At 48.8% G+C, this 24,624-nt stretch overlaps 11 protein-coding genes across 11 annotated transcripts; 7 read left to right on the forward strand and 4 right to left on the reverse strand.

Annotated features, from left to right (window-relative positions):
• Positions 1-34: 34 nt before the first annotated feature.
• V1508DRAFT_381588 (Mpp10 protein-domain-containing protein) lies at positions 35-2,399 on the forward strand. The gene is made up of 2 exons (XM_066937700.1): positions 35-1,518; positions 1,571-2,399. The coding sequence occupies exons 1-2, from the start codon at positions 67-69 to the stop codon at positions 2,270-2,272; spliced, it is 2,154 nt and encodes a 717-aa protein (XP_066797833.1). The 5' UTR covers positions 35-66; the 3' UTR covers positions 2,273-2,399.
• A 338-nt stretch (positions 2,400-2,737) lies between these two features.
• Positions 2,738-3,941, forward strand: V1508DRAFT_262594 (uncharacterized protein). Its single transcript, XM_066936442.1, has 5 exons — positions 2,738-3,176; positions 3,231-3,400; positions 3,467-3,552; positions 3,605-3,814; positions 3,917-3,941. Exons 1-4 carry the CDS (start codon positions 2,868-2,870, stop codon positions 3,727-3,729), a joined length of 690 nt encoding a protein of 229 aa, XP_066797834.1. The 5' UTR covers positions 2,738-2,867; the 3' UTR covers positions 3,730-3,814; positions 3,917-3,941.
• Positions 3,878-4,494, reverse strand: V1508DRAFT_411356 (uncharacterized protein). Its single transcript, XM_066939453.1, has one exon. It carries the CDS (start codon positions 4,442-4,444, stop codon positions 4,052-4,054), a length of 393 nt encoding a protein of 130 aa, XP_066797835.1. The 5' UTR covers positions 4,445-4,494; the 3' UTR covers positions 3,878-4,051.
• On the forward strand, positions 4,495-8,247 carry V1508DRAFT_262449 (fungal-specific transcription factor domain-containing protein). Its single transcript, XM_066936441.1, has 3 exons — positions 4,495-5,280; positions 5,338-7,404; positions 7,460-8,247. Exons 1-3 carry the CDS (start codon positions 4,977-4,979, stop codon positions 7,939-7,941), a joined length of 2,853 nt encoding a protein of 950 aa, XP_066797836.1. The 5' UTR covers positions 4,495-4,976; the 3' UTR covers positions 7,942-8,247.
• An 816-nt stretch (positions 8,248-9,063) lies between these two features.
• V1508DRAFT_411360 (P-loop containing nucleoside triphosphate hydrolase protein) lies at positions 9,064-11,907 on the forward strand. Its single transcript, XM_066939454.1, has 2 exons — positions 9,064-11,084; positions 11,141-11,907. Exons 1-2 carry the CDS (start codon positions 9,219-9,221, stop codon positions 11,609-11,611), a joined length of 2,337 nt encoding a protein of 778 aa, XP_066797837.1. The 5' UTR covers positions 9,064-9,218; the 3' UTR covers positions 11,612-11,907.
• On the forward strand, positions 11,908-13,293 carry V1508DRAFT_381595 (WD40-repeat-containing domain protein). Its single transcript, XM_066937701.1, has 2 exons — positions 11,908-12,923; positions 12,990-13,293. The coding sequence occupies exons 1-2, from the start codon at positions 12,012-12,014 to the stop codon at positions 13,143-13,145; spliced, it is 1,068 nt and encodes a 355-aa protein (XP_066797838.1). The 5' UTR covers positions 11,908-12,011; the 3' UTR covers positions 13,146-13,293.
• A 563-nt stretch (positions 13,294-13,856) lies between these two features.
• V1508DRAFT_402492 (uncharacterized protein) lies at positions 13,857-14,838 on the reverse strand (the record flags this gene model as incomplete). The annotated part of the gene is made up of 4 exons (XM_066938491.1): positions 13,857-14,310; positions 14,370-14,458; positions 14,569-14,753; positions 14,790-14,838. The coding sequence occupies 4 exons, from the start codon at positions 14,836-14,838 to the stop codon at positions 13,857-13,859; spliced, it is 777 nt and encodes a 258-aa protein (XP_066797839.1).
• A 1,400-nt stretch (positions 14,839-16,238) lies between these two features.
• On the forward strand, positions 16,239-18,315 carry V1508DRAFT_262741 (MBOAT, membrane-bound O-acyltransferase family-domain-containing protein). Its single transcript, XM_066936445.1, has 3 exons — positions 16,239-16,291; positions 16,349-16,915; positions 16,964-18,315. Exons 2-3 carry the CDS (start codon positions 16,448-16,450, stop codon positions 17,960-17,962), a joined length of 1,467 nt encoding a protein of 488 aa, XP_066797840.1. The 5' UTR covers positions 16,239-16,291; positions 16,349-16,447; the 3' UTR covers positions 17,963-18,315.
• V1508DRAFT_454001 (uncharacterized protein) lies at positions 17,958-19,913 on the reverse strand. The gene is made up of 5 exons (XM_066942562.1): positions 19,794-19,913; positions 19,671-19,689; positions 19,083-19,395; positions 18,405-19,029; positions 17,958-18,355 (listed from the first exon to the last, which is right to left on the reverse strand). Exons 1-4 carry the CDS (start codon positions 19,809-19,811, stop codon positions 18,414-18,416), a joined length of 966 nt encoding a protein of 321 aa, XP_066797841.1. The 5' UTR covers positions 19,812-19,913; the 3' UTR covers positions 17,958-18,355; positions 18,405-18,413.
• A 329-nt stretch (positions 19,914-20,242) lies between these two features.
• V1508DRAFT_411374 (Pal1 cell morphology protein-domain-containing protein) lies at positions 20,243-22,651 on the forward strand. Its single transcript, XM_066939455.1, has 3 exons — positions 20,243-20,591; positions 20,660-20,799; positions 20,859-22,651. The coding sequence occupies exons 1-3, from the start codon at positions 20,341-20,343 to the stop codon at positions 22,154-22,156; spliced, it is 1,689 nt and encodes a 562-aa protein (XP_066797842.1). The 5' UTR covers positions 20,243-20,340; the 3' UTR covers positions 22,157-22,651.
• V1508DRAFT_411376 (aldehyde dehydrogenase domain-containing protein) lies at positions 22,445-24,427 on the reverse strand. Its single transcript, XM_066939456.1, has 3 exons — positions 24,158-24,427; positions 22,699-24,106; positions 22,445-22,647 (listed from the first exon to the last, which is right to left on the reverse strand). The coding sequence occupies exons 1-3, from the start codon at positions 24,317-24,319 to the stop codon at positions 22,595-22,597; spliced, it is 1,623 nt and encodes a 540-aa protein (XP_066797843.1). The 5' UTR covers positions 24,320-24,427; the 3' UTR covers positions 22,445-22,594.
• Between the last annotated feature and the right edge of the window lie 197 nt (positions 24,428-24,624).

Here is a 24,624-nt window from a genome sequence, read left to right on the forward strand (position 1 = left end):
GCCCTCCCAAAAATTTTCGTGAAACCAACCACAAAATTTATAACGGGCATTCCAATTGCAAGGACAATGAAGGAATCCAGACCTGAACTGACGACTCTATTACGAGACACATTGTCAACGGTACCAGAGGAGCTTTTACTTCCTACTTCTGAATTGCGGGACTCGGCACGTCATTCGGTAAAGTACTATCTTGATCCGCTCGCGAAACAGTATTCCACGCTTTTCAAGCAGGGTATATATTTGGACGGTCTCGATTCGCTTCAGGTTTGGGAACAGACACGATTGGTGCTAGACGGAGTTGCCGATAAGTTGCTATATGAGAAATACACCGCTATAACAGGCGGTGAGGAAAGAGGCGATGATGACCTTGAAAAGATTGCCAAACGGAGAAAGCTAACTGGGGCCGGTGAAGACGACGATGAGGAAGAGGAAGAAGTCGAGCAGGATAGCCACTCTTCCGACGTTTCAGATGATGATGAGTTTGGAGAGGCGGTTGACGAGCGAGAAGAAGGAAGGCGCTTCCAAGATCGGATGGACATTGAAACATATGAAGATGAAGCAGAAGAGTTTGCTGAGAATGACGTGAACGACGAAGAAGCGGATGAAGACGGTGAAGTACAGATAGATGATATTACAAGCGATGATGAAGAGGACGAGCACCAGGAATACGATACCGATCATGGCAACTACGATGATAGCAACGATGGAGATGGAGATGGAATGGAAGAGGGTGTTCAGAGTGAAAAAGATGGCGAAGATGATAATTTTGTTAAGGATATCCATGGTCTTAATAGCGTATTCTTCAACATCGAGGAATTTAACCGAATGACGGAAGAAGCCGAACAGAGTAATTTTCTCGATGACAACGACGACGACGAAGAAGATATCGATTATTTTGCCGATCCAGATGAGCTTTCCGGGTCTCTCGAGAAGAATAAGCCCCGGAAAGTGGATGATAACTATGGATCCTTCGAAGATTCAGAAGACTACGACGAAGACGATATCGAAGGGGTGTTCGGTAGTAATAATATCCAAGGAGACAATGATAATGCCAACGACATTCGATACGAAGACTTCTTTGCTCCTCCTCAGGGAAGCAGGAGGAGCAAACGCGAGAACAAGTCTAGCAAAAATAAACAGTTCCAACACGACGACTTCGAGGGTCTTGGCGACGAGTTTGATGACAATAATCTTGAACTCGCGTTGGGTGGACTAAAGAAGGACTTGTTTGCCGAAGATGACAACGACAAAGATGAAAGTGATGTCGAAGACGGCCAAACGTTATCTACATTTGCAAAGATGCAGCGCAAACTGAATGCTAAGATTGCTCAGCTTGAGGAGGAGAACGTTGCCAAAAAGGATTGGGCGCTTATGGGCGAAGCCAAAGCTCGAGATCGGCCATTGAATTCATTGTTAGAGGAAGACCTAGAATTTGATAGGAGTACCAAACCGGTTCCGGTCATTACGCAGGAAGTTACCGAGTCGTTAGACACCATGATTCGAAATCGTATCAAAAATGTAGTTTGTGGACTTTGTTGCCATATTATTTCAAGATACTAACCGTGCCTAGAATGATTTCAATGACGTCCTACGGCGTAATCCGGACGGCATTGCAGAGTTTCGACCCAGCAAACTCATTGACGTTGATCAGACTAAGTCATCTAAGTCACTGGCAGAAATCTATGAGGAAGAGCATCTGCGAGAGGTTAATCCGGGTAGCCATCCCACAGTTCAAGACACCAAACTGAAGCAGGCGCATCAAGAGATCGAAGAGTTGTTTGGGGATATTACATATAAACTCGATGCCTTGTCATCGTGGCATTTCACGCCCAAGCCTACGAAACCATCTATTTCTATTGTTGCCAACGCACCTGCTATATCTATGGAAGATGCACAGCCCGTTGCGATGTCTACGGAGAATATGCTTGCCCCCCAGGAGGTATATATCCCACTAAGTGGGATTGCAAAGGATGAGCAGAAGAAGGAAGTTATCAGTGGTGATGGCCTACCTGTTGCTCGTGCAGAAATGACTCGCGATGAACGGAAACGACGCCGTCGGCGTGAGAAGGCTCGCCACGCTAAACAAGAGGCCAAGAGACTGGAAACTCGAAAAGTTAAAGCGCAGACGGAGGGCAGTCGCGCAAGCGTGGTGGAGACGTTGAAGAAGGGTCATGTCACCGTTATCGGCAGACAGGGGGAGAAGCGCGACATTGAAGGCCGACTGAAAGTGGATAAAACTGGTCTTAGGGGTAGCTCAGGATTGAAGTTATAAATAGTTAATTCGGCATTTTGGTATCGTTTATTAGCATACATCACACTTTGTATAATAAATATTAATGAGGATCAAAAAATTTTTGGGCTTCTTATGCAAGGCACCCCGCAGAACGCAGATATGGAGCTACCCCTGAAAATAGAGTTTCTATGATACTTTCTTCTGTTGCGATCCAGCCGCACGAAAATCAGGCCATCATATGTAGCGGGCGTTAGTTGAAAACTAATCAGGCTAAACCACGCCACCACCATCTCCGTTTTCTCTCTGAATGCCGGCCATGAGCTAATTGCTCGTATCGCGCCACCTAAAAACGGATCGGCGTGCATTAGAAGCATTCGCTGGGATTATGTTTGGAACGGCTGATTCCAAAGCATGGATGGCACGTCCTTGCGCCTCTGGTTCTTAAGGTCTTACCTGTCTGCATCTCGTCTGCTGATCCTGTAGCATCTATATTGGTGTCTCATCTTGTTTAGTGAAACGCGCGAACTCAGTTAAAGCGCCTGGTTTCCCATGCTGTGTCCGCTGCGTCTATTGCCATCTTCGCTTGAAATATCCCGCAGTTCTCGGTAGTATATTGCATTTAGGGGCAGTCAGTATGCTGTTGGAGGACGCAGTGATTTTAATCGTCGGCTCCACAATCGGTCTTGATTTCATTTTTTTGCAGTTTGTCAGCTCGCATTGCCGAGTTTATGTCTATGGGCGACCTAATGAGTCTGCCTCATTCCAGCGAGCGAAATCAAGGATCCGTGATATTAATCTGGTATATCTTGCTGACAATGACGAGTCAAGCAATTGCGGTAGCGATAAGGATAATGCGCACATTGAAGACGTTATGCAGAAGCTTTTGTGTCGAGAGAGTCGGCTGGATCTTGTTATCTTTAGCAGCGCCGACAACGAGGAGCAGGTGAATTCAACGATTAAGCTGCCATTACATGGCCAGGAGCTAATACCTCTACAGACTATCAGATTTGTTCTCCCAACCCTTATATCGACGTCGAAGCAGTGCGGCAGGTCAAATATCATTCTCATTAAAGCTGCAAGCCGGCGACCGCGGACCCGTATGGATTCGCTAAAGCGAGTGCAATCCCGTCCGCTTGGGTACGAGGAAGGGAGAGAGTATGAGGACAAGTAAGTTCTAAGACGTTTGCTCATTAAATATATATTATGATGGACATGTCTAATATTCTGATTTAGTCAAGCAGAGGTAGTCAAGGCAAAGTTGACTATTTTATTGGAAGGCCACCACGCCGAGAATGTATTCGTCAATACTACCAATCCAGGTATGTCGAGGTGGACTTCTAAGTATGTTGTGCGCTAAATTTAAAGGTGTAGATCTACTTTTAACCTTAATTATGGAGCATGATGGATGCAGGCAGCACAAGCTGCCCAATCATAATTCCACCACGGTTGTGCCCACGTCATCTGCCCCTTTTGCAACAAGAGCTTCGTCATCGTAATTATCTTATTCCCTTCCAGGATGTCGAGTATGATCTCGTTATTAGTTTTGTTTGGTGCTCCTGGCGTAATCTTTGCTTGCTTCAGGTATTATTGATTTCACATTGCTTGGAGTTTTGCATATGTGACCACTACTTTACTTGACACCGTGTATGATATAATTAAGTTGACGTTAGTATACTGTACAAGAACTTGGCTCTTAGTAGTTGCCTACTACACTAAATGACATCATGCTAGTGTTATGGGACGGCAATGTGGTACAATCAGCTCATTTCGCGGCAGGCACCATCTAGGATACCGCGTTTTGTGTCACACCAAGTCCCATCAGGATATGGGCACTCCTATAGAATCCACAGAACTCACTACTCCATGCCAACCTTGCTTTGACGCTGCTTCGTCACTATGATTTATGTCGTCATCGTCATCGTCAGTGATGTCTACTACGTCCAACTCGCCGTCCTCTTCTTCACTCTCGCTCGAATTGTATTTAATATCATCGGGAATGCCGCGTTTCCGTCGTGAGTGCAGGTACAGATCCACTGATGGGAAAAATAATAGAAGAATTGCCACCACCGCTATTTTTGTCATTAAGCCGTTATTCTTGTCGTTTATTACTGCATATGTGCCGACAATCGGGAAGACGTAGAGTAAAGGATAGGCTGGCATTTTCGCAGTAACGTCGACTAACTGATTGTAACACAGGTCAGTATGCAGCATGTCGTCGACTAAGCTAGAGTATAAAGAAACTGACCTTAAATTCCAGTTCTAATGCTTCGGAATAGGCGCCAAGAGAACCCGAAGACTTTGGAGCGACTGGGCCAGGACGAATGAAGTTAGAACAAACAAGTTGAACTTAAACTTGGTTGACCAAAAATTGGTTGGTCTCAGACGTGCTGACAAACTGTCAGGTTAAGGGTATCCACGATCCCATCTTATTTCTTCACCATGTACGAGCACTCGCATCGATGCGAAGCCAGGGATACGGCGATTGCCGAGAGATTCACAATGGGGGCAGATAGTTAGGGCTGGAGGCGAAATTATATGAGATTCGCTTCGATGACATAGAGAACGCTAGCGGTCGCTGACATTTGACGTTCCGCACGGCGCTCCACCTTCACAGTCTTGAATTCTCACGGACTTCCTTGTATTTTTTTTCGCACGCAGTCGACGAAACTCCGCTAACGCCTTCTTCGTCATTCCTGTTCCCTGGCATAGACGGATTTAAGCACTGTTCGAGCCGTTCGACAACATGTCCGCCGTGAAAGCGTCGGATTCTGACGGGTCCTCCGAGTACAATTCTCCTGCTCAAGATCCCATGAACACCGATCCGCCTTCATACAATGAGCGCAATGAACGGCCCAAGTCTCAACAGAGTGTACCACTGTCTAAAAGAATTGCATGTGTGATCTGCAGGAAGAGGAAGCTACGATGTGATGGAGCTCGACCTGCTTGTGGGACTTGCGCGAGATTGCAGCACAACTGTGTATACGAAGAGACGCGTCGCAAGTCGGGACCGAAGCGAGGTTACGTTAAGATGTTGGAGGAGAGACTAGGTAGGCTATTTAAACGAATTATGAAATGATCCCTCAGGTATCTAATCGAGTGAATAGCGCATGTGGAGGGATTACTCAAACCCAATGGCGCTTCTCCACAAGCTACGCCAATCACCACCATGTCGAGTGCACCGGCAAACCTGTCCCACCTTCCGTCAGCGCAACTTCCGCAGCCAATATCCACGTCTCTCTCTCAGAATCCACTGACAGGTGCCCCTCAGACGCCTTTGTCTGCTCAACAAAGCGTGCTTCCAAACGAGTTTGGAGCGATCAATCTGGGGGATGACATCGATCTGTCTGCAATGAATACACTGGGAGCTACGGAAAATATCTTCGAGTTGATCGCGCTTGGCATGGACGAGCCGCTGCCACCGCAATCTATGATGAACGAACTTCACACTATATACTTCGAAAGAAATCATGAGTTCATTCCTATGATACACAAACCGCGATATTTTGCATCTCTCAACTATCCGCCACATCTCCAACCACCATTGTACCTACGTTATGCAGTCTGGACGATGGCAGCCTCAATGTCGCCAAAGTATCGGCAATATGCAGCGGTGTTCTATACTCGAACTCGCAAATACCTCGAGCAAGTTCAGATGCGCGGTCATGGCGAAAACGTTGCGGCTATAGCATTCACGCAAGCCTGGATTTTAGTCAGTCTTTATGAATTTAAAGTAATGTTTTTCCCCCGCGCGTGGTTGTCAGCCGGTATAGCATGCCGATCAGCGATAATGCTACAGGCCAACATCTTGGACAGCGATACAACTGGCGTTAAGCATTGTCTTCCACCGCCATCGGATTGGATTGAGATTGAGGAACGGCGACGAACATTTTGGTGCGCTTTCTGCGCAGATCGGTATTCTAGTCTTGGAACCGGCTGGCCGCTGGTATTAGACGAGATTGATATTGCAACAAATTTGCCATCGAGCGACACCGCTTTTGATAATGGTGTCGAAGAGACAACTTGCTCGCTATCGACTGCTCTTGGTCCGACTGGTGCCAAGTTCGTTCGTAAGTCGTCCGTGTTCGCAGGTCATATTCTCGTTGTTGCGATGTTTGGGCGAATTCATTCACACTTGCACCGTGGTGATGCAAGCACGGGTGAGCTTGGTAGTATTACGCCAAATTTCTTCGAGCGGTTCAGATACATCGACAACACTATTCACACCATCATGCTCTCGCTACCAAACCACGTCAAACGGCCCATGGGTCCAATGTCACCGCCAAGCGCGGAACTCATTATGTCTATTCATGCTAGTACGATTTGCCTCCACCAAGCCACGATATTCCGAACTCGTAAGTCGCCTACTCATCAGTCGGAGTTTGAGACAAGCAAGCAACGTTGTCTACAGGCGGCGTCGGAAATTACGAAGCTTATGCAAAGCTGCTCCCATTTTGATATGACAGCATTTAACGCGTTTATGAGTTTCTGTGTCTATATTGCGGCGCGTTGTTTCGTGCAGGCGTTGCGGACATCACCCGATGAACTTGATCCCGCCACGAAGGCGCGACTCGACTTTCTGCTTACAGCCTTGGATAACATGAAGGAGGATGTACCGATAGCTCAATCTTTCCTTTTGCAACTCGAAGTGGACATGGCGAACCTGCTCGACGAAGGATGTAGCGTGCTAGAAGAATGTGCTGCTGGTAGGCCATCTCCACTATCGAACCCATCCACACTCTCGGACTCAGAGGTACACTCAGAAATTTCCCAAGCCTCACCTCCGGATGATGTTCCCCCTGGGTTCGACTACGGCAAGATTGGAGTTTTGCACCCACAGCTTCTAAAGCATCAGAAGAACAGTAACAGGGCTAGCCCATACGCTCAACAGTTAAAATCTTCAGACCCAGTACCCAATGCCCTTGCTGATACTGGTGATAATGGCATCCCGCATATCCCTCTGGGATCCTGGCCGCCAACGAGTAGTAGTGCAAGTACAACCGGGAACGATGTTGAAATGAGTGACGGTAGTATGTTCAATAGCGATAGCAGTAGTGCGTCCCCTCTGTCACAACAGGTACCTTCTGCAACACATCAGAAACAGCACTTTCCAGGTCATGCAGAGACAGTTGGCATGGCTCCAGTGACACCAGCGTTCACAGCGCAGCCACTAGGTATGATTTCAAGCTGAATTAGTCGACACAGGAACTAATGAGAATATTGATATAGATGCTGCATCCTCTAGTCCTGATCCAGTTTTGACTTTGCGATTGAAGGAGCTACAGGAAGAGCAGCAGCGACTACTCCAACTCCACGACCAACGGCAAAAGGCACTGAAGACTCAACAAGTAGTGCAACAGCAACATGTTCTCGAGCAGCAGTTCCAGCAGGAGGAACAATTACGTCAGCGGCAGCAACAACAACGACAACAACAACAACAACAACAACAACAGCAGCAGCAGCAGCAGCGACGACAGCAAGAGGAAGAACAACGTCGCATGCAACAGCAAGTAGCCGCTGGAGTGGGGGCAACCCGAGTGAATGGTCTGGATATCATCGGTTCCGATATCGGTATTTGTGGTGTCACTCCTCCTGCTACGAGTGAAATTGTGAACTCTAGTCCTCCGAAACCGTGGACTCCGTCTGACATAGGGATTGCGATTGATTTCTCCTTGGCTAGCTATTTGCAAGACAGCGGGTACAATCCCTAGCCGTAATTTGGTTTAGGCAGTTCTTAGTATGATGTAATTTATAAATGAGATACTGTACGGATGTGATTATCGGTATGGAAGAGAAAGGTAAACAGAGGAACTGGAGTATTGCTTTGTTTCGGAATTTTTAGGGTTTGTAAACGTGTTGTTAATGGGTAATACGGTCCTATCTCATATATTAGCTGGGTGGGGTCTGCGATTTTTCTAGTGATGAGTTGTTTGAGATATACGTGGACGACTCCGCTCTTTGTAAATAGTGATTATATAATTTGGCTTCGATTTAGTTATTAGCGTCCACTTTTCGTGCGTGGGATAATCCAATTGTTCTTTGTACTCGCTCTGAAGTGTTCGACGATCAGTTCGACAATAACGAATTCTCGGAGAATCGCTTCCCTATTTGTCACTAATTATATTTATCGACTGCCAAGGCGCAGCAAAATATATAGTGATCCTTGTCGATTAGATGGTATCAAAAGGATGAACCAGGCCGTTCGAAGCTGCAACAAATTGAGGATAAAATTAGATGACACGGAAAACCCTCCCAACTGGTCCAACGAACCTTTGAGATTTGCTAGTTGTCAGTCTGGTTCATATACTGATATCTTAGCTTTAGCACATATTTGCCTCTACATGGGTTCGTCCATTTATGTTCAGATTCAGAAGACAAGAATGAGTAGAATTTATCACAGTCAATTGCTGTTTCGTTTGATATTAAAAGCAGTGCCCCTACTAAATCCAAAGACACTTGCAGTTTTGAACCGCAATTCATATCGCGGCTCGGCTTGATGAAAAAGGGAATCATTGATGAACCGAATATTATTGCACGAGAAAATTCAGGTTAAAAAGGTTATCTATTTACAGTGAATGTAGGCTTGAACTGGCTTTGTTTTAGTATGTAAGCTTCCTCTCCAACTCTCCATCAAGTGTACTTCAAAGTCCCAAAGAGGAATCGTTGAGAGAAGCTCCATGAATCTCCCAGAACTATTGCCGGCGTATATGACGATTAAGGGCTAGGGTATGAGGGATCCCCCTGAAACTCTGAGGCGTGTCATTGGCTAGCGCTATTCCGTAACGGGGACCGACGCCGCCGACGCGGGCGCATTTTGACCTTGGACGAAGCCGATTTTTTCTTGCCGCTGAGTATCGTCGACATTATCTCCAACGCGAAACGACAAACGCCGCCCTTATAGCGAGGGTCGAGGTCTATATACACGAGGATAGCGAATTCTGATCGTTGCGTGATAGTCGAACGATAATTAGGTACTAGACGATCGAAGATGAGCCCGCTGCGCACGCTCGTCGGAGGTGTCGCGCATGCTGTGTTCGCGCCCGCCTGCGTTCGTGCCAGTAGGCCGCTTTTCGCGCGCGTCCCGGCACGAAACCATTTCTCGAAGCAATTCGCACGGCTACAATCATCTGCTGCGGCGGAGGCTGAGTCCGACGAGACAGAGCCGGACGCGGAGTTGCAGTCGCAAGAAGAGATTCTCGCAAAGCTCGCGCCTGAGGACGCACAGCGACTGTCGCTTATGCGCAATATTGGTGTTAGCGCGCACATTGATTCCGGAAAGACGACTTTTACTGAGCGTGTGTTGTACTATACTGGTCGTATTAAAGCCATTCACGAAGTTCGAGGCAAGGACAATGTCGGAGCGAAGATGGACTCTATGGATCTCGAGCGCGAAAAGGGTATTACTATCCAGTCCGCAGCTACTTACTGTGACTGGGATAAAGTCGAGAATGGCGACACAAAGAAGTATCATTTCAACCTGATCGATACGCCCGGCCATATCGATTTCACCATCGAGGTCGAGCGTGCCTTACGAGTTTTGGATGGTGCGGTGCTAGTTGTTTGCGCGGTATCTGGTGTGCAAAGTCAGACTATTACGGTTGACAGACAGATGAGGCGATATGATGTTCCTCGTATCACCTTCATCAACAAGATGGACCGAATGGGCGCCAATCCGTGGCGTGCGATTGAGCAGGTCAATCAGAAATTGAAGATTGCGGCCGCGGCGGTCCAGGTTCCGATTGGCAGAGAAGAAAACCTGGACGGTGTGGTCGACATCATTAACCGTAAGGCTCTTTACCATGAGGGTGATCGCGGTGAGATTATTGTCGAGAAATCCGTTCCGGAGGAGCTCCAAGACATTGTCGAAGAGAAGCGCAGTGTTCTGATTGAGACCCTTGCCGATGTTGACGATGAGATTGCCGAGATATATTTGAACGAAGAGGTGCCAACTCCGGAACAAATCGTTGCTGCCATCCGCCGTGCTACAATTTCTCGCAAGTTCACTCCTGTTCTCATGGGTTCTGCTCTGGCCAATAAGTCCGTTCAGCCTGTACTCGATGCTGTCTGTGATTACTTGCCTAATCCGTCCGAGGTCTCCAACGTCGCTCTCGATTTATCGAGGAGCGAAGCTCCTGTCAATCTCCCGCCATACAGCAACCTCCCCTTCGTCGGTCTCGCGTTCAAGCTCGAGGAAGGCAAGTTCGGCCAGCTCACGTACGTCCGCGTGTACCAAGGGATGATCAAAAAGGGCATGAACATCGTCAACACCCGCACCGGCAAGCGCACCAAGCTCGCGCGATTGGTCCGCATGCACTCGAACGAGATGGAGGACGTAACTGAAGTCCACTCCGGTGAGATCTGCGCTACATTCGGTGTCGACTGCTCATCTGGCGATACGTTTACCGACGGCGAGCTTTCATATGCCATGACTTCGATGTTCGTTCCAGAGCCTGTCATTTCGCTTTCGATATCGCCCAAGTCCCGAGATAATGGTAACTTCTCTAAGGCGATCAACAGATTTCAGAAGGAAGACCCAACTTTCCGTGTCCATTTCGATTCCGAGAGCAAAGAAACGGTGATTTCGGGCATGGGAGAATTGCATCTTGAAATTTACGTCGAGCGCATGCGCAGAGAATACAACGTCGACTGCGTTACTGGCATGCCGCAGGTTGCCTACCGTGAGGCTATCCTTGACGAAGTCACCTTTGATTACACACATAAGCGACAGAGTGGAGGTGCTGGTCAGTACGCTAAGGTTATGGGTATTTTGTCGCCTGCGGATGCGGAGAATGGTTTCGAGAGTGAGATTGTGGGTGGTAAAATACCGGAGAAGTACTTAGCTGCAGTTCAGAAGGCAAGTTTATCTGTCAATATGGGTGACTAGATTGATGCGCTAATGATGCGGGACAGGGTTTCGAGGAGGCTTGCGAGAAGGGTCCGCTTATCGGCCATAAGGTTCTCGGTGCACGCATGCTCGTGAATGATGGTGCCATCCACGTCGTCGATTCGTCCGAACTCTCTTTCCGCACAGCCGGATACTGGGGTTTCCGGGAGGCCTTCATGCGCGCGCGTCCTATCGTTTTAGAGCCGATCATGGACGTCGCTATTACCGCTCCTCTCGAATTCCAGGGTAGCGTCATTGGTCTAATGAACAAACGCAACGCAACGATCACGGACACCGATGTGGGCTCGGATGAGTTCACGCTGCATGCGGAGTGCTCGCTAAACCAGATGTTCGGCTTTGCCACGATTCTGCGTGCCAATACTCAGGGCAAGGGAGAATTTACTTTGGAGTTTAAGCATTATGCGCAGGCGCCGCCACAGTTGCAGAAGGATCTTGTCGCAGAATTCCAAAAGAAGTTGAAGGAGAAACAGAATTGAAGACTGTTGCCGAGGGAGAACGTAGACATATCCCTTGTTGGCTGTATTATAGTATCTACGTCACTATCAGAGCTATAGAGTTTCTTTGCGTTCTAGTTCTAAAATTGGGTTATTTATGGTTGCGTTTTTTGAGTACATATGTTGCCTAATGGTAAGATTATCTTTCGTTTGTGTATATTTCTTGCGTGGTCTTAAACTCCCACTTTTCTATGTTGTCAGTAAATGGGACGGATAAATTTAATAATTACGAAGACATGATGCCAAAATATAGATAGTAGCAATGTGAGTATGCGAATACAATAAACGAACGCTCATCCTCGCACCGGTCGCCCGTGCGGCTCGATCTCGACGATCATCACTTGCGCCAAACTGGCAAATCCTTACACTGCGATCACTAGCCATGCAATATCAATCCACCATTCTAACCCACCCTTCTCTGGCACGCGACCAAGCGAATACGTTCTTCCGAACCCAACGGACTCGAGAATACCGTGAGCAACTCGGCCCGGTGACGCCGCGGGGTGCATCATCTTCTTCGACGCTCCGGACGATTGCATGGAACGCACTGGGTAATCGCATCGCGGCGGTCTCATCTCCGATCCATGGCACGCATATCATACGAATATGGAATCCCGAGCGCGCGGATTCGCGGTATTCGACAGAATTAAAAGGCCACACGGGCATGATCGATTGCGTGGCGTGGGACCCGACATTTTCTGACCGGCTCGTGTCGTGTTCGGCCGCGGACGGGATGGTAAGGTTATGGGATGCGAGGCTGAACCGGACATTGCAGATTTTCCGCTGCGGAACAGTCGGGATCGAGCCTGCGTTTGTGAGGTTCACGCCTGACGGGCGGTGGCTTGTCGTGTCTGGGCAGCGCGGGCGGAAGCTCCTAGTGTTGGATGCGGTAACGCTGCAGGTCGCCGGCGCTGGCGCATTCACGGACTCGCGACCGCAGGACGGCGATATCACACGTGCGGCAGTCACGTTTTCCGGGGATGTTCTCGCGATAGGATATAGCACCGGTGTCGTGAAACTCCACTCATTCGACCCTTCTACAGGCGAAATTGGGAAGGATCCGCTCGTCAGCTTGAACGCTCATCGTACTTCTATTACGTGTCTCGAGTTTGATCCTTGTGGTAGGTACATGGCGCTTGGATCCAACGATTCGCTCGTGAGTATCTGGGATGTACAGGAGCTTGTTTGCGTTCGCACTTTTGCCAAATACTCCCAGGCGATCAAATGTATTTCGATGTCGTTTGATGGGGCGTACATGGCTATTTCGGTCGAGGGTGTCGAGCCCATAGAGATTGTAAGTTTTATTTTGTTTTTGGATTATGACGGTATCTGCGAGATTGGATTGCTGATGGGCATTTAGGTGCATGTCGAGAGTGGTGAATATGTTTACAGCGTACCCCGAAGCACAGCATTTCATGTTCCGGCGCTCGAGTGGCATCCGACAAAGTACTGGCTGGCCTACGCAGGTGATCCTGGGGGCCTCAAGATAGTGGGCACCCCAGATGATAGGCGTTAGTCCGATCGTCGGTGGGTTACATATAACACGTGGGGTACTCTCGGAATGGGCTTAGTTTGCAGATCTAACCGGTGCTGTTTCACTTTTTGATTGTCGGTTGTATTGTAGATATGTATATTAGGTATTTTAATAGACTGATTTAAGGATGCAAGGATATTTTCGGAAGAGTATTATAATACGGAGAAACACGACATAAATGAGAGTAAGATGCAGGTACTCATCAGTTATCTTGCAACCTTGACCGTTTCACGTTCGCGAAACTCTGCCCTAGAGCGCCAATGCTTCATTTCATGATAAATCATTGGGTTAGGGTACTAGCGTTGAACTGACGATCACCAAGCATTATTCTGACAAGGAAACGGGAACCTCGGCAATATACTACTAATGCCCAGTGACGATTGCCGATCACAAGGCGGGGCAATGAGAAAAGAATCAGAATAATAGAAGCCAAGCTGAAGGGGGCAAAGAAGATAGAGGAAACTGATATTTTTTTTGTTGGTTTTACACTAAAACCTATTATCGTACACAGGAAAATTCTCCGGTATATTCATCACACGTCCCGCACAATTAATGCCACAAAATCTGGTGAATACACCAAGAATCAGTCAAGATCGCCACCAAAGAGTAAATAAATTTTCTCGAACAACAGGATAGCACGGGATCACCCGGCGCTCAACAGATGAGGAGGACTGATGAGAAATCGTAGAACATTTAGAATCCGAAGGAGGCGACACCGGCGATGAAGCTGACGACCACGGCACCAATGCACGCGAACGAGACCGAGATTGGATCGAATTTGGCAGCTGCAGCGGCTGTGGAGGTCGAGGCCGCGCTGGTGGTAGTGGACGCGGCTGAGCTCGAGGAGGTGGTGCCAGAGGTGGTCGAGGTCGCGAGGGTGGAGGATGACTCAGTCGCGGAAGAGTCAGTGGACGAAGCTGCGACTAAGGCAGACTCGGAGGCGGTAGTCGAAACCTCGGTTGAGGTAGATGCAGAGCCAGACGAAGCATCGGATGCTTCAGCAGCCGCGGAGAGAGTGGCAGTGTCGACGGAGAGGGTCACGCCGGCACCAGCACAAAGGCTCTGGGCGTATGAGAGGGCAGCGCCAAAGTCAGAGCTCGCACAGCTGGACTCAACGCAAGAGGTGACGGCGTCGATGTAGCTCTGGCTGGAGGTTGGTCAGCTAGCGGTTGGAGATTAGTGAAAAATGGTGGATGGCAGACATACCTTGTGCAGAGACACTGGATGTTCGCGGACTGGCAGTCGGAGCTGGACATTGAGTTGGTAATACAACTGGAAGCACATGATGGCGGTGTCTGCGCGGAGACGAGAGCAGCAATGGCCGCGAGGATGACAAATGAGCGCGCGATCATAGTTTGAGTGGCAGCGATGGTATGCAGACGCAGGACAGAGGTAGATTAGTAACTCTGGAAGATGGAAAGAGGAACTGGACAGGACGGGTGAGGACGGTATATATATGCAATATGTAACTTGTAGCCAGATAGTAAGTGGCGGGAGAGAGAGCTTCGACGAGTGCGCCGATCAAGAGAATATCCGGCACCGGCACCGGCACATAGCAAAAAAGGAACAGCATCAGCATCAGCACAAAAACTTAACCTGTGCGAACATCGACGCACGCGGCTGCACGCGACCGGGATACATTACACCGACGGCGAATTCGGATCAACGCAGCCATTGACGATAACAGCACGAGGAGGGGGAATGCCAATGCCAGCGTGCCCGCGACATGTGGAGACGCTAGAGAGCGACGCTCATAACAGACGCGCCCGAGGTCTGTCGTGTCGGCAGCGCCGTGAAGAAGCGGAGACGAAGCAGAATTGGCTCTCTCTCTGCCAACCCTGTGATCCTTGTCTACAACGATCCTGGTGACGGTGACACAAGCCGTAGAACCACTACGTCATCTTCTTTGTTCACACATACCCCGCACGATCACCGAGTCCTGCCTTCTTTAGCCTGTCTTGGCCAGAACCTCTCCGATCGGCGGGCATATTCCTACTAACTGATTATTCAGTACGAGATCCTCTGAGGTTCCTCAGCCGCCAACTTCCGAGGCTTCCATCTACCGTCATTTGTGATGGATGTAAGGGTTCACCGTTTTGCGTGCGGCTAAACGGCTAACCGTTAGCAAGGATAGGAGGACTCAGGTTGCAATGAAGCGACCCATACAGTGTTGGACTCCGCAACTGAATAATAATGACTTTTATATTTTGCATGGTCATCTACAATAAATATCGGTTGAAAATATAAATAAATAAAAAATAAAATAAATAGTGCGACCCAAGAGTCGAACCTGCAAAAAAACATCATACTCTCTTTATCAAAGCGTGTCATCCTTATGCAGGGGCCATGCTAATCTTCTCTGTATCGTTTCAAATTGACCATGTGTCCCGAAGGACAGACACCTTCTGTTAGCGGTGCTATATATCTATAAAATAGGGGTTAGGGTATTCTGGATAACGTATTTTATTGCAAAAGACAGTGATTCCCTATACAAAATTCGAGATCAATCACGCCGTAGCAATATATAAAGTTCTTGCAAATATAAATCTATGGATATATTCTTGAGTTGCGCGGCATACTGGGAATGTGCGGCACCCAAAAATTGCACTGAGGCGATTTGCCGGCTGACCGCTTCAGGCACACTTTGCTATCGTTATATATTTGCATCTACACTTGATGATCTAACTTCCACACACTACTAATAATACCCTACTAATTGCTTGTGATGTTTAGAACAAATTCCGTTTCAGAATTGATCCGAGCTTATCTCCGCCCTCATCCCAGGCCACCAGTTCTTACAGTTCCCAGTTCACACGTGTTTGGGCTTAAATTATGCCTCACACGCCGGTTGCGGTTAGCGGTAGTCGTCGATAGTTTGGACTACTCGACTATATCGCGCAGATCTGGTCCGACCAGTTGTTAAGGCTACTCACGGTGCAGTAATAATTTTGGGAATAGCGTCTTCAGTTGGTCAAGCTTATTGACATATGAGTTACTTATCGTACGCTCAACGGCGGTGAAAATGAACACGGAACATTCGCATCTGAATGACGGTACATATTCCGTACACACAAATTAATATCAATTCCTTACAACTCGCACTTTAATTCCCGTCTTGTCTCTGATTTGTCAGTATACAATCCAACCGTTGACGCCTTCTTCCTTCCCTGATATCTATTCTCCAGCATCGTCCACAACCCTTTGGCTGTGTGAGCTTCGAGCTCATCATCGCATGAATTTACGTGGTATTATAGCTGACGTAACTTTCCATACTACGTTACGCCATGCTGGACATCATACCCACAGCGGACGCTACCCCGCTCGACTGGGGTTGCTCAACCACAACCATACCACTCTCAAATCGGAGTCCGCCGCGAAGGCACGAATACCCTACAATTGAATATATAATCAGGCCGTCTATTTTCAGTTCCTACGATGATGACATTTGCATTACACAGCCTGTGCCTTGCGGAAACGAGACATCACACGGATTCAAACCAGGGCAACCCAGGTCGGCGAATTATACCGATTTCTCAGGATTTTACGTCGGATTCTGGCTCATGCTGGTATCAATGGTAATGCAGCCATTAATAAAGAGATGGAACGACGGAGATGTGGTGCTAGAGCTAAAACTAGTTCGGCTATCAATGACGCGGCTGCAAGAGCTAGCTGCCGCTGAGATCGTCTTGAACAGTATTACTTTTTCGTGTCTGTGGTGGCAATTAGCCGTCTTCAAGTGGGGGATTTTGTGGGTATGTGGTATCCTGTTTGGGAATACTGGAACGGTGCTGATTTTGCAGAGTCCATATGGCAGGATATTCCAATCAGCTTTTGAAATCGGATTCCTAATCTCGTCGGTGTCGTGGCTGACATATATAGACTGGCCATGGCCGCACTCAATCTTCTTTATTCTGCACACAGTCGTGCATCTCATGAAAATCCATTCGTACTGTTTCTACAACGGCTACCTGAGCGGCATTTATCAACAACTACAGAAACTTCCCTCTAATTCTCTGTCCGACCTTCGTGAACAACTTATATTTGAATTGACCTCTCCACTCGGCAACGTGAGATACCCCGCGAATCTTACCATCGGAAACACCATAGACTGGCTCCTCGTCCCGTCAGTTTGCTATGAACTGGAATATCCCCGCGTGCCGCGCATCCGGCGTTCGGTCCTCATCAAACGCACCTTGGGCCTCATTACCTCCATCGTCATCTTGTACCTTCAAGTCGAATTCTATATAATGCCAGTAATCTCCCATGCACAGTCTGCAATCTCCAAGCCTCACTCCCGAGTGACTACAATTCGCATACTTCTATCCACGACGCTGCAATTAATGTGCCCAATTGTAACGTCGTGCTGCCTCGCTTTCGTCATAATCTGGGAACTTGTTCTCAACATTTCTGCAGAAATAACAAGATTCGGAGATAGATTATTCTACGCAGACTTCTGGAACGCGGTCAACCAGTCTGACCTTGCACGGATGTGGAACCTTCCCGTACATCATTTCCTTTGGCGACACGTCTACAGCCCGTTGTTCCACGCCACGCACTCGAAAACGCACGCTATGAGACTAACGTTTTTTGTGTCCGCGTTGGTTCATGAGCTTGTCGCCTGCGTGGCTGTGAGGAAGTGGAAAGGTTGGTTGTTTACGCTGCAGCTTGCCCAGCTCGGTATGATCGCAGTGCAGATGATGGACAGAGTGCGGGACCAGCGGTTGTACGGCAAAATATTTGTGTGGACAAGCTTCATATTTGGAGTTAGTTTGAATTTTGCGATATACCTCGTTACGTGAAATGGTTGAGACTGACATGTCGTTGTGGTGTTTTTGATGGCATATTTGCAACCTCAGAAAGTGAATAATACGCGGATTAGAATGACTGTCACGCCTCATTACCCTGTCACTCAGCCAATGAGCGTACAACTTGGACGCACTAGCAGTATAAATAAATTGTAAACAAATAATCGAAGAGAGTAAAATAGAGAAGCCGCTATGGATCACAAAAAATTACAAAGTGCCAGAATAAACGTACACAACATGTGATTACATGTTCAAACATAAGACATAAACTTTTCGCTTCCACTTTTCAACAGAGCCGTTGAAAACGTACGTCCATTCCCTTTTTCTCCAATTTTATTTTCCTGATGAAAGGTGAGTCGCTGTTGATCGAAGTGGGGGTGGGGGTGCCTGGTGCAAGTGAGCTGCGATTTCAAGACAATGTAGCACGAGCGCGAACCAAGTAAAATCACGACAACGACGGGAAGTCGGACAAGTTGGTGAGGTTGACAGCCGGCGCGGACGGCGCAACCGGTGCGGTGGAAGCACCACGACCTCCACGACCTCTACCCCGACCGCCGCGACCTCCCCGCTCACCGCCCCGACCACCTCGGGGACCGCCACGTCCACGTCGCGAGGCGGAAGGATCGGCGAACCGTGGCTCAATCTCAACGACAATCTTCTCTTTCTTGACCTTGGCCTTGGCCTCCTTCGACTTGGGCTTCAAGCCGGTAATGTACGGGCTGTCCTCCTCCTCGGCTTCCTTGGACACAACTGTGCCCCACGTACTTGGGTCCTCACCCTCGTTCGGCTTGCGCAGAGGCAACTTGGGCCCGAGCTCAGCACTCTTGACGTGGAGCTCCTCGAGGTACTCCTCCAAAGTCTTCGAGTGGGCCTCCTCAGTCGCTGGAGCGGAATCCTCCGCAATAGCCTCGGCTGCACCGTTGGTAGTAGTACCGGTGTCAGCAACATCATCAGCTTTGACCTCAACGAACTCCTGAGAAATGTCAGCCTTAGAAGCTTGCTCATCTTTCCACTCGGTGGCTGGCGAACCCCATGACTCCGCTACTTGCTTTTCCGAGTCACTATGACAGAGTTAGCAATCGATACACAATTCGCAAATAAACTGGGAACTCACGGGAGAGCACCCGAGTGACGGTCAAATTGTCTTCGAGAACCACCACGGCCAAGGCCACGGCCTCGACCACCTCGGCCTCCTCGGGGAGCATCGGGATCTGTAGGACGCGAGCGGTTGGCGGAACGGCCGGCATTCTTGTCGCGCGCGGCCTCCTCGTTCAAATTGCGTGGACCACGATTAGGGCGCGCATTCTCGGGACGAGCGGTCTTGGGTGGCTGGTCGGTCTTCTTGGATGAGGTGGACTGCTTGACGACTTCTTTGGGAGCAGGGAGAGGTTGGGATGGGGCTATATCTGGGTCCTCTATGTCGTCAGCTAGATGACGTTAGATATGCACATTCCGAAACATCAATTAATGGCTCGCAAAATAATTTCAAAACATTCCGACAATATATACAGGCGCTGTGTACTGTGGATTGCTCTTGATCCGCCTTATTCAGATCCAGTGTAACAACGTCACACATTGGGACCCCACTTTTGTGAGCGCTTGCTGTCCAATTCACCAATTTATTTGACCGTTATTCCTTCTCTTTTAAGCCAATCCTTCATATTGCCGTAAAAATCGCCAAGATCCAGGCGTCGGAACATACCTAGTAAGCTGAACTTGTTCTACAAAAAATTAGCCAAACGAGTTCCCATGGACTACTCACTGCCCACCCAGAAGCGGACGCCGGATCAAACAACATTATTAAATCACTGAGAATAATACATACCGTTGAGGCGACAGACATGGCGGCTACGACTGTCCTCTGGGTATGTGTAGAATGCGATGGTATGACAGAGGAGCGTTCTAACTGTTCACACAGCACAGACTGAGCGCTCACGCGGGCGGCTTGCGCGCTCAGCATGTGGCTCGCGTTTCTCACCCAGCACACAAAGCACAAGAAATAGATAGGGTTTACATCTTAGGGCTTTGTACCCAGTTCAACTTTCTCGTGGATAGCAGTCACAGGCCACTCACGTGCTTGTAAGGGTGACACTGCTCAGCGCAAATTGGCCGTGTTGCGTATACGGCTCATCTGCACCAACAATGGTGCACAGGAAACCTGCGCGTATGGGGCGCGTGGCGCGCAGAGTTAGCGTTTATTGCGCGCACGCCGGGTAACAGAGATTAGTCAACCCCTGTGCTCGTTTCGCTTGCGGTCTCCGTTGTCTGTAACTTCATGTATCAACCTCCTGCCGAGCCGTCTTCATCACCTACTTTGCCAGTACTCGCTGCCGCTGTCTTCCTCGATCCGCTCAAAAGTGTCTCTGCGTGCCATGGCCTTCGCGTCCAACAATCCGTTCCGCGCCGCGGTATTGCCTCACGCACTCTCTAAGGACTCATTCGACCCTTCCCCGCTTCCGATGAGCCCGTCCCACTCCGCACCCCCCGCCGCCTACCGCGCGCCCTCCTTCAATTCAAAGAACCCATTTCTCGATGTCCTCGATGACTCGAGTCCGGGGAATTCCAGCCGCGAAAGCATCCTCTTGCGGAGATCCACTTCAGACTCGTCTCATGAGAATATCCGGTTTGTAATCCTTGTTTACCCCGCGCGATCCGAGGGTATGCAAAAAACTAGCTAACTTCACCCCTTAGGCCACTTCCAGATTTATTCGTCAATCTGTCTGTCAGGGAAGAAGATGATATGCATACCATGCGTCCACCACCTCCACCACCTCCTCCCCGGTCTAATCGTCGCCAGAACCTACATGGTGACCTCCAATTATCGGATGATTGTGAGTCCCCCTATTCATTCTCCATACGTGGACCCTCGAAATTAACAGTCAACGTTTAGTAAGAGCGCAGCGCAAGTCAGAATCGTCTACCTTCGATTCGCACGCGATCATCGAGGCCTACATGCCCCTGGATCGCGATAACCGGCCCCGCGAATCGCCTCCACCCAGCAGGCATCGGGCGCACAATGCTCTACAGTCGCGATACCATCCCGAGCGACGACGGCCGTCTGGGACTAAGGAGGAAGATCCATTTGCCACTCCACCGTCTGCCCCTTACAATTCAAAACATAGTCATCGACATGCCATGAGCACCCCCCAGGTCCAGGACAATGGGCAAAGTTTGTCGAGTGACAGATCGACCCGACGTGACCACGGCGAAATCTCGCATCATAAATCACGATCCCACGCAGGCAAGTCGACGACGGTTTCGCCTAATCAACAACACCACCACCACGCGAAGTCGTCGTCGCCAACTTCGAAGTTATCATCGTCGTCGAAGAAGCAGAACGGCGCGCTCGATAAAATTGACAAGCTTGACGTCACTGGTATCTTCGGTACAGGGTTCCACCATGATGGCCCGTTCGATGCGTGCAATCCCCACCGAAATACAAACAAAAAAAAGGCCCCCATGCTTGCTTTCCCTGTTGACTCTGAGAATAATGCGCTCGGAGCTCCTCGGCATTTGATGACTAACACGAAGGCTAATGGCGCGCCGAGACACACTGGTGACGGTGTTAATGGTAGCGATGCATTACGCTTTGACCCTGTATTGAAAGCCGACCCTGTACATGGAATTATCTCTCCTGGACTTGGCTCTTCTACATTTTTGGAGGGTGCACCGGCCAGTAGAGCTGCGATCATGCAGCAGAGGATGAGGGAGAAAGATAATGAGGCTAATGTGATTGACTTCAGCAGGCTTGGAGGTAGTGCTACGCTAGAACTTACCGGTACTGGTGCAGGATTAACCAGAAAGAAGTCCATCGTTCAGAAGATTATAGGCATAAATAACACGAAGGAGAGAGACCATGCTCAGTCGCATTTGCATCCCATTAATGTCGCAGCTGCCAACGCATCCACTCGATCGAGAAGTCTCAGTGCTGACGGAAGGAAAGGGTCGATCGGGGAGGTCATTTTGGAAGAAGATAGCCCATTGGATAGGATCGGTGGCGGTAAAACACCAGTTCCTACGACAACAGCTACTGGAATGCTACGCCAAGCGTCTTCTCCCGGTAGTACAGTGTCATTTACTAGTCACACCCTGTCACCAACAAGTCCATCTTCCAAAGAAGAGAACGGCGCCAAATTACTCAAGCGAGTCAAGAGCCTCAAAGTCGGCGGACGGAAGCGAGCGGACTAGTCATTTTTATTCTTGCTATAGTTGTCTTTTTGAATTGGGGTACATTAGCGGCAATGTGTCTCAGCATTCTGTACATATTCATTTTTGCTCGGTGTTATCTACTTCAGGGTTTCTCTACATGTGGGTATTCCTCATATCGACGTCTTTTTATCTGCAGAGTAAAAAAACTCAATTATTTATTTGAACAGAAAGGATTTCAGGATGAATTTGTTCATACGGTTGTTTTCTTCGGATACTAGGAAATAATTATTTAAGAGGCAAGCCGGTTAGATAAAGGTGTTTTATTAGGGCGCGATTAAGTTTGACATGACTTCACGATATTTGAATGTTTCGTACATATATTTTGAAACAATTGGAATTTTTTCACTATCTTCGTTTGGCGTCGTGGCAGTTATAATGATAATCATTTTTCTCACCACTTGCATTCAGCGGTGTTGCCTAATATGGCGCACCGACCTTGCCAAATGTGATGGATTTGATATTCAAGTATTCTATATCACCTTAGCAATCTTATAACCACAAAAGTGCCGCTACGGACGTACCTTCAATGCCATACTTCGATCCCTCTCTCCCAAACCCTGAGAACTTGACGCCGCCAAACGGTGTTGCGCAGTCACTGATGATACCTGTGTTTACACCGACCATGCCATACTCCAACTGTTCAGCGACTCGGAACGCGCGGTTTATGTCGTTCGTCATGACATAGCTCGCAAGGCCGACCTCGACATTATTCGCAAGCGCAATGACCTCCTCCTCGCTCGTAAACTTGAAGACAGCAGCAACCGGGCCAAATGTTTCCTCCTTCATGATCCGTACTCGTGGCTTGGCGTCCCTGATCACAGTGGGATAATAGAAGTACTTGCCGATTTCCGTCGCACGTTTTCCACCAACTAAAACTTTTCCTCCGTGCTTGACCGCATCATCAACATGAGCCTGAACTTTATCAACTGCACGGTCGTGGATCAAAGGACCATGAGTTACTCCCTCCTCCAGGCCGTTCCCAATCTTAAACCCACTAACCTTCTCTGCCAACAATTCACAGAACTCGTCATAAATACTCTCATGTACAAACAACCGGTTTGCGCAAACGCATGTCTGTCCGGACCCTCTAAACTTGCAACTAACAGCGGCAGTTACAGCCTCTGCGACAGGCGTATCTGGAAACACGATAAACGGTGCGTTACCACCTAGCTCGAACGACAATTTCTTCAGTGTCGAACTCGATTGGCCCATTAACAGTTTACCGACGCCAGTCGATCCCGTGAATGAGACCTTCTTAATACGCTCATCAGTGCACAATTTCTCTCCGACTTCATTTAAGTACGACTTTGTCGTAATCACGTTCACTACACCGTCCGGTATTCCCGCAATCTTGGCCAACTTCGCCAAGGCGATCGCAGTAAACGGCGTCTCGCAATCCGGCTTAATAACAACCGTACACCCCGCCGCAATGGCGGCCGACACCTTCCGTGTGATCATTGCAGCAGGGAAATTCCATGGCGTTATAATTCCACAGACACCTACGGGCTGCTTAATCGTAATCGCGCGATTACCCTCAACCGAAGGGGCAATTACATCGCCATAAGCACGCGGCGCTTCACCAGCGAACCAGTCCATAAAACTAGCAGCGTATGCTACCTCGCCTTTTGCCTCTGCAATCGGCTTGCCGTTCTCGAGCGTAATCATCGTCGCCAAATCTTCCTGGCTCTCCATCACGAGATCTCTCCACTCCCTAAGTAACTTGGCCCTCTCGAACGGCGTTGTACGTCGGAACGAGTCAAATGCTGTGTATGCAGCTGCAATCGCCTCATCGACCTGTCTCGATGTCAGGTCAGGACATACGCCTATCTGTGCTTGCGTAGCTGGGTCGTAGACTTGGAAATGCATTGTAGACGGGTAGTCCTTCCCATTGATTATCGCTGCTTCACGGAACAAGTATCGGGCGGATAACTGGCTGATCGTTAACAAAAACATTTATTGGCTGTATATGGAAGTGCATACCTTGTCTTTCACATTGATAGTAGACAGCCATTGACATTGTCCGCTTCGCAGCATTCGAGATGCCAGCGGCGCCTTCTGCTTATGCGCCGCGACACCCCACCAACTCGTGGTCTGCGGCATAATTGCCCGTGGAACCTGTATCGGTCGTGTCGGCCTCACCATCACAGTCTATGTCGTGCACATATATAACTCGCCTGTAATATTCGTGCTGATTTAATGGCACGTGTTGACGTCGGTAATGATCTTTAGGCCATGTTACGCCACTATAGATCCGCAGTCGGATTTCTCGGAAGGGAAATGCTCTACCCTAAGCCAATCTTTGGCCGCACACGGAGCGGCTCATATCGACTTCGATCCTGCGGAAGTGCTTTAGTACACCAGTCCCATAAGTGGTTATCTCGTTCAAAATTATATCATTGCGCGCGATTAATGTAGACTAAATTTTCTATCGTTGACACCCATGATAG

The sequence above is a fragment of the Lipomyces doorenjongii genome (assembly GCF_038497915.1).
Source record: "Lipomyces doorenjongii strain NRRL Y-27504 unplaced genomic scaffold V1508scaffold_7, whole genome shotgun sequence".
In the NCBI taxonomy this organism is placed as follows: Eukaryota; Fungi; Ascomycota; class Lipomycetes; order Lipomycetales; family Lipomycetaceae; genus Lipomyces; species Lipomyces doorenjongii.